The following is an 8347-nucleotide window of genomic DNA, read 5'->3' as shown; positions in this document are numbered from 1 at the left end:
TCTCTTTGCAGATTACTCGGATTCCCTGTTTAGTAAAGAAAAGCAGCCTTCTTAGAATAAGAAGGCCTGGGTTTGAATCCTGGCTCTGTCATTTACTTTCTTCATGTATTTTCTTAAAACATTTAAAAAATGTATAAAATGAGGACATACTTATGAGGCCTTAGTAAATATTAGAAGGTATCATGGAAGTTAAATAATTCCAAAACTGTAACCCAAAAAAGCCCATTGTTATTGAGTTGTTTCTGACTCATGGTCACCCTTTGTATGTTTACAAGACTATATAGATCTTTATGAAAGAAGGCTGTCCATCTTCTTTTCTGCAAATCAGCTGGTGGACTTGAACTGGCATCTTTTGGATAATTGCCCAATATTCAATGTGGTAAATCAAAACATAGCATGTTTAACTTTCAGTTGGTTGTCTTATATTATTTATGTTTATATATATTTTCTCTTCCCAAGTTAAACAATGAACTTCTTGATAAAGACCATGTTTTTATCAACTTTGTATTTTACAAAGTAAATAGTATAAAGCCTTGTATATGGAGGTTAGGGATAAATATTTATTTACTGAGTAAATGAATTGATTGTGATAGATGCAGTGTGGATTTCTTTGTTTTGGTTGCCCAGCAACTCCTCCTCTGTATGAGTCTTAATGGAAGATAGGGTATCATCACCTTTTACAAGGGAAGCCTAAAGTAATCAAAGCTTCCCTTTTTTTCTACCTTTCAGCCAAGGCAATATTGGTCTAGGCTTAATCACTTGGATGCTTCCATCCAAGACTGACTATTAATATTAAACAAATGGTGTAAAGATGTAGGGTAAACTTTATTTAAGAAGTATGTGAATACGTCATCCAAAAAGGGTGCAGTTAAATGGAGGAAAAAATAGTCAAAGTGCGAGATTCTTCATAAATCAACATTTCTAGGGTCAAAGTAAAATGGCATAGTCAGAAGTAATGAAAAAGAACAGATAGTTTAAAAAAATAGGAAAATTGTTTTTCAAAAGTTAGGTGACACAACAGTGTTAGTCCAAAAAGTTAAAAGTTGCAGACATCACCATAGTTGAAGGTTTGACAATTAGAAGTTACTTTGGAGTAGTTTAGACTCTGAGTCAGACAGCAGTGGGTTGAAGAGTGAGTACGATATGAGGAAGTAAAAGCAAAGGGGACAGGTTACTTTTCTAGAAGTCTTATAAATCAGTAAAAACCACAATGTCTTATACATAAGTAAAGAATTTATTATTACTATTATAAATAAATTTATTAATAATTACATGCTCTCATATTATTTGGGTTTTTACATTGCTACTAGTTTCTCAATTTACCCTAACTACATCATTGTGCCTTCCCAAGTCTAACACATCTGGAAACATCACATATTTATTTTGGTTTTGGAGGGTTTGTTTTATCTGGTTGTGTTTTAAATGCTTCAAGTGATTCTGGTTTTGGATACTGGGCCATAGACCTTCTTACCCAACTTCATCATCTATTTTCCACACAGATAGATAAGCATTTACTTCTCAGTCCAACTCAGGAAAGTACACAAGTTCTTAGGTTGTTAGCAAATGAAATATTCTGCCCACCTGGCCTCTCTCCCGCATCAAATTCCTTGGTGGGTGGAGCTTCTACTCCAAACTTTCTGGGATATTGTGGCCCAGCTGAGGAGTCTGGCTTTCCAGTGAGCTGAGACGGCCCTTTGACAGTCCCCAGTTCAGCACTTTCTCAGAGAAGGCTGGAGAGTAATTAACACCGTCGTCCACCTGTGCACAGGAAGATGCCCACAGCCACACCGGTGATGATGAAGCTGCCCACCAAGACTCCCAGGACCAGCGAGGTGTAGGAACGGCCTGTTTGGCTTCCTGCAGAATATGCAGAGAATTAACCTTAAGAGTATGCTTCCAAGGAGCCCACGGTTGAGTAAAATCGCAAGAGATTTCTGCCCATTATGCTAGATGTCTAAAGCTGTGCACTATCCCAGACTGAGGCCCTGGGCCTTCTGTTGTTCCAAGTATCCATCCCTTTTCCTGGAATCTGCCACTTACCCCAAACACAGACCCATTCCTGGCCCATCGTACCATTTTTCTTTGTCGTATATTCTTGTACGAACTGCACACACGTGTCCTGCAGGAACTCCCGCAGTTCGTATCGAGTTCGGTTGTAGGCATTGAGGGTCATCAGGGTGTAGTTAGCTACTCTGGACAATGTCTTGGAATGTCCTATCCATAAGGCTGTCTCTGGCTGGAAACTGGCAAAGGAGCTCCCATTCACAGTCACTTCAAAGAAGATGTGGGCATTGGAACCCTCTTCAGGCAGCTCACAACCCAGGAAGCAGCGGATTATCAGAGGAACTGGGGAGGGAAGCTTAGGGTCAGGGGCTGTATATAGAGGATGCCAAGTATAGCGTAGGACCACAAGGGGGAAAGAACGTGGCAGGGGTTGCCTGCTAAGGGTTAGTGGCGTTGAGCAAATTCTGGGTCAGGGAATAATGGGGGGAAGTGTTTGAGGGATCCACGACAAGAGAGAGGGTACTAAGAACTATGAAGAAAAGAAGAGATTACGAAGTAAAGGAGTTGCAGGGCTAGGATGTGAGGGAGAGGGAATTTGGGAAGGAATTGGGGTTTTTGCGGAAAAAGGGTTAGAGGTTGTGAGAGTTGAGAGCTACAGTACTCAGTTTTTGTGAGAAGTGATTGGAGGATTGAGAATAAAGTGTTGGAGGGTGTGTTTGTGAAGCGAAAAGACTGGGTCCTCGAGGGAAAGGAGCCAGAGAATTGATAGGGAAAGCGTACGGAGTTTTCAGTGAACTTTCAGATATCTAGTAGAGTCAATGTCATGGGGGCCTTCCGCCCAGAGGTTCTGCCAGCCGGAATCGGGCCTGAAGGAGGGGCCACGTCTATTAGGATACCAGACAAGGACATCTTATTCTACTCCAACCCAGAGTAATCAGCGGCTGCTGCCACTCAAAGACCCGAGGGACCTCAGAGGACCTCAAAGCAGTCCTGCCCCCAGGCCACGCCCACAGCGATAGGCCCAGACACGAGGCCTCGCCCCTGCGCGTCCCACCCACAGGCTCCACCTCCCATCGGGAAGGGCTGGTCCTTCTATTCCAGCTCCGCCCCGTCCAATCCCGGGCCAGCGCGCGGACACCTACAAACCAGTCTCCGCTCGCGGTGCACCAGCAGCACTAAGCTAGAGAATTCTCGTAGGTAGCGTTGCAGGCCTTGCTCTGTTCGCGCCCATTTCTCTGGATCCTCGAAGGGCTGCAGCTGGCTGATCGTGACGTTGTTGCCCGGGCCTTCCAGCACGTGTGTTGTTAGCCCGCCCAGCGACGCGTTCCCGCGGTGCCACACGTGAGAGGAGTCGCGGAAGTAGGCATATTGGAAGATGTGGAGGCTTCGCTGGCCTGAGGGTAGAAGTCAGTGCGTGGGGCTGTGCGGCGGGCAGCCAGATATAATAACCCCCTGCCCAGAGGCCGACTGCCCACCTTTCCGGCCCTTCACAAACTATAAAGTGCCCTCGCTCCCATATAGCGTTTATAGTCACTCTGGGAAGATGACAGGACAGATTATTATCCTCAATTTACAGATGAGGAAACTGAAGTCTAAAGAGCAGAAGCTCTTTATCCCTCCACAGTAAAGCATCCAGTGGGTGAAGGAATCAGTTGTTTCTCTTCTACCCCCATTTCTGATTGGTCAACAATTCCTGACCTACAATAGAATCCTCATTCCATCACTTTTACTCCCCATCATTGGAACTTATTTTAATGATATTATTAGCAAATAAAACCTTATTGTTGATTCCTGATGCAACGTTTTTACATCTATTTGCTAGACTAAATACGACAACCCATTACTTTAAATACAAACAAACAACAAACCTAAACCAAAACCAAAAAATCCAACCCTATGGCCAGTGCTCTGGTACACTCACTCTGGCGTTGCCATCCAGTCGGAACCAACTCATAGCTGACTCTCCAACGGGTTTTCAGAGGATGTAAATTGCACAGGAGGAGATTACCCATCTTTACCCCGTGCAACAGATAGTGGACTCGAGCTATGTGTTTTTGAGTTGATAGCACACCTCCTCATCTGTTCTCACTAAGCTAGGGTGTTACCTTTTTTTTCTTTTCCATCCCATTGTCTTTGATTCAAGTCTCTATGTACCTGATGCCCTCCTGCTTAAAGTCCTCCAGCGTCCTTTCCTCCATCTGTAATGTTAGCTAATATCTATGAAGTGTTTATTATGAACCTTACGCTGTGTTCAGTCCTCCATACATATTATTTATTATGTGTACCTTCCTCTCAACAGTTTAATGCAGTGGCTACTATTATTAACTCCACTCTATATGGGGAAACAGGCTATGATGGTTAATAGGAGAAACTAAGTTTAATGCAGGGATATGACCCCAGTAACCACTTGGTTTTGTGGCTGTGCTACAGAATATCTGTCCACAGGATCAAATCTAAAGTCTTCAGTCCAGCATTCAAGACTGCTGGTAAAAAGCCTCTGCAGATATTTTTTTTTTCTCTGCAGATTTTTTACAATCTCTTCCTCATGCTTCAAAAAAGCTCAGCTTTATTGCTATCAAATTGGAACCTACTCATAGCTGACCCTCCAGCGATTTTATGGGAGGCTGTAAATCACAGGAGATGAGATTTCCCTTGCTTACAGATGTCAAACTGCTGCAGCTTTCTCATGCTGCCATTTGGCTGTCATGTGAATAGCGTGTCATAGTTTCTGCCTGCCTTTTTCTGTACCTCAGATATAGTCATACTTCAAGACTCAGCTCGAATTTCTCCTCTTTGGAGACACTTTCTTTTTGCTCTCCAAGACACAGTAGGTCTGTTTCAGTGATGTTAGATCCTTATGTATGAATGCATGTATCACTGGATTCTACACGATTGTCTCTTCCAGCCATCCCATGCACACTCAGGTTACTATCCGTTTAGTGTCTATTATCTCTGCCTTCTGTACTAGCAAAAGGTCTGTCTTGGGGCTGGTTTCCAAAGAATGTTTGAGGAGGGAATGAGTCTGGGTGGCAAGTCTGTGTGAGTATCTCGCTCAGGTGTTTGATCTGAGAAGTTAAACTCAGTCTGCAGCATTGAATAAATATATCTCTGTGGATAACCCTTGACAAGTTTCTTAACTGCTTTGTGACCCAGGCTCTTACTCTGTAAAATGCAAATAATAATATTACATACTTGTGGAAACTTAGTGAGTACTAAATATATGTATTAACCATAGGGAGCTCTGGTGGCCTAGTGGTAAGGAGTTGCACTCCCAACACAAAGGCACAAGAGTTTGAATCCACTAGCTGCTCTGAGGGAGATAGATGGACAAGTCTCCTCCAATGGGACTTAACTGCTTCTGAAAACCTGCTGGAGGGTCAATTATGAGTCATTTCCGACTCGAAGGCACATAATGATGACAGCATGTATTAATCATAGTGAGCACACATTGAATATTGGTTATTTGCCCCCTTTCTAAGGGGTACAACTGAAACTACTGGGATTGAGGGGAAAGATAAAGGAGGCCTCTATGCAATCACAATGCAAGGCAGTAACTCCCCTTCTTTCAAACAAGGTCACATCAAGCCACATGACCCCTCAAGCATTTTTCTATAGCTTTGTCGCACTAGTTTCACCTCCCCAGTTGCACCTTCTTTTTCCATCTTCCATAGTCTCACCTTCTGCCTCACCTTTATCAATCTGTCTTTCCTCTAAGCCTTCCATCAGTTCTGCTGTCTCCCCATTCCCTCCAGCTCTCTTCACATCACCAAGCCTTCCCTTCTTTCCTAAACTTTCCACCATCCACCATCATTCTCATCTTTCCCTCTGCAGATTTCATTCTTCTCCTCCATGCCGAGTCCGTCACCTTTTCTTCTAGTCCTCTTCCAGTTTTCCCTAGCCTCATCCATCTCCTGTTTTCCAGGGAACTGGACTTTGTCTCCTTGCCTTGGCTTTGGGGCACAGACCAGCCACCAAAGCCTGGGCCTGACTGCCCTGTAGAGAGACCTAGACAGCTATAGATGCAGCCTCTGGGAGAAACTTTTCCCTGATCTCACTCAGGGACCCAGAGAGGTTGAAATTATTCCCAAACTATAGTGAAGTAAGAAACGTGCACTCACCATCTGTGTCTTTCTGGCTACAAAAGGCCCCGCTGGGCAGGAGCAGCAGAGACAGCAGTGGCAGCAATGTTGTCAGCATCCTGGGGCTGAGGTTCTTTGCACAGCTTGGGCTCCTGACTCTGACTCTGGCAGGCAGGCAGGCAGTCAGGCAGGCAGGCAGGGAACTTTGACTAGCTGAAACCTAGTTTAAGGAGAGGAGTGAAGACTGGAAAGGGGCGGAGGCTTAGCAAAGGATGCTGGAACGAGGCCAGAGGAGAGGAGGAAGAAGAGGGCGTCAGACTTTGAGAGTGTTATTCCTACTCTGTCTCATTTCCTACTAGGGGACCAACCTCCCTCTCCCCTCCCATTGCCCCGCCTAGCTCCTCTCCCTCTGCCCAGACCTGCCTTGTACCTCTTCACAGAGCTGCCCCTAAGGATCAGGGAGCAGAAAAGAGGGGGAGAAGCTCGGTGAGAAGTGCTGCCAGAGCTGAGTCAAGAGGTGGGGCATTGCTTTCAGTTTAGAACTGACTCCAGGGTATAGACATCAACTGGTTGGTGACGGGGAAAACTGAGGCCCACAGAGGTGCAGGGATTTGCCCAAAGTTTACACATCATGATGGTGACAGATCTTGGGTTGGAATTCTGTTTTCCAGTGTGCTGGCTGCCGTTTCTCTGTCAATGGCAATTACACAACCAAAGATCCTGCTCTCAGACATAGTCATGGAATGAGTAGAAAGCAGATCACTGCAGCATTGTTTGTAGTTGGGGTTGGGGGGTATGAACAATCTATGTAAATCTCAATAGAGGATTGGTTACATAAAGCAATGATGTTCAGATTTACATCAGTAGTGTTGCTTTACATCATTAGTGAGTAATTAAGTAAATTTTCATAATAGCCCCTTACTTTTTTAAAAATAGAAAACATGAGTTGTGATTTTGGGGGATAATTATTCATTATTACTCTTTTAAAAATTAAACAGAATGGAAAATGTTAATGTATTGTGCTTAGTAAGTGGGGGTAAGTATTATTTTTTAAAACTTCCTGTTCACCAAAAATTATGTATTACGTGTCTTGATTTTGTGTTCTAGTATGTTTCTACTTATGAGTTTTGGATCACAATGTAAAATGTCTTTCTCACGCCATAGAAGCAAGTAGAAAAGTTTGAAAGTCACTCCTCAAACTATAAACATCCATACTGTGGATTCCTCTGCAGTAGTTATGCCCTCTCCCAATCAATTCCCCATTTTGTTTCATCATGTTACTTAGTGCTACTTGAAGTTGTATTACTTGTTTGTTTAAGGGTTTATTGTCTGCATGTCCTGCCAGGGTGTAATAGGCTCCATGAGGGCCAAGGCTGTCCATCATTTGCATACATGTCTGTGCCTAGAAGAGTGCAGAACAATGAATATATGCCAAATAGATGACTGAATGGGACAGATGTGATGTGCATAAAGATTATGTGTAATTTTGAACCATTCATGTGTAATGCACATTCCACACTACAATATTTTTTAAAAAATTTTTATTTTATTATTTTTGTGTGAGTGTACCGTCAAATCAGATCTGACTGGTACAGAAGGAGATTGTCCCCGGCAGAGCATCTGGTGGATTCGAACTTTGCGCCTCTGGGCTTGTAGTTGCAGCTCCACACTACAATCTTTATTTAAAAAATTATTGTACTTTTTTAATGATGCAGTTTAACTATTCTTTTTCTCTCATTTCTTTTTTTTATTGTAGTGGAGGTTTACAAAGAGATTGATTTAATTCACTCATTCATGCACACTTTTCTCCTTTCCCTCCCCTAGTTCCCTTTGTAATGCTTGTCCTGTTCCAGGCTATTAATTGGCATACATATAGTTTCCAGTTGTCCATCCCTTTCAGATTGTCCTTCCTTTCACCCATTCCAGTGCAGGGGTCATTATCTGGCTACTCTTTCCCCCTCCCTACCCCTGTCTTGATCCTATTATTTCAGTAGTGGGCTCATGCAGTATTTGTGACTGATATATTTCAGCATAATGTCTTCCAGACTCGTCCACATTATGTGGTGTTTTACAAGTTATTTGGGTTTTTTTCCCCAATGCTTAATAGTATTCCATTGTGTGACTGGACCATCTTTTCTCTAACCATTCAGTTGATGGACACCTGGCCTGTTTCCATCTCTTTGCTGTTGTGAATAAAGCTGTGATTAATATGGGTGAGTATATGTCTGTTTGTGTCACAGGTCTGATTTCTTTGCACTGTATAC

General features: G+C 43.3%; 1 protein-coding gene across 1 annotated transcript; it reads right to left on the bottom strand.

Moving 5' to 3' along the window:
* Positions 1-1741: 1741 nt before the first annotated feature.
* Positions 1742-6201, bottom strand: PROCR (protein C receptor, endothelial). The gene is made up of 4 exons (XM_006881472.1): positions 6123-6201; positions 3147-3398; positions 2065-2346; positions 1742-1857 (listed from the first exon to the last, which is right to left on the bottom strand). The coding sequence occupies exons 1-4, from the start codon at positions 6199-6201 to the stop codon at positions 1742-1744; spliced, it is 729 nt and encodes a 242-aa protein (XP_006881534.1).
* Between the last annotated feature and the right edge of the window lie 2146 nt (positions 6202-8347).

This window comes from Elephantulus edwardii, unplaced genomic scaffold (genome assembly GCF_000299155.1).
Source record: "Elephantulus edwardii isolate Elephantulus edwardi_28Jun2011 unplaced genomic scaffold, EleEdw1.0 scaffold00015, whole genome shotgun sequence".
Classification (NCBI taxonomy): domain Eukaryota; kingdom Metazoa; phylum Chordata; class Mammalia; order Macroscelidea; family Macroscelididae; genus Elephantulus; species Elephantulus edwardii.
This window is presented reverse-complemented; position numbering and strand designations above follow the sequence as displayed.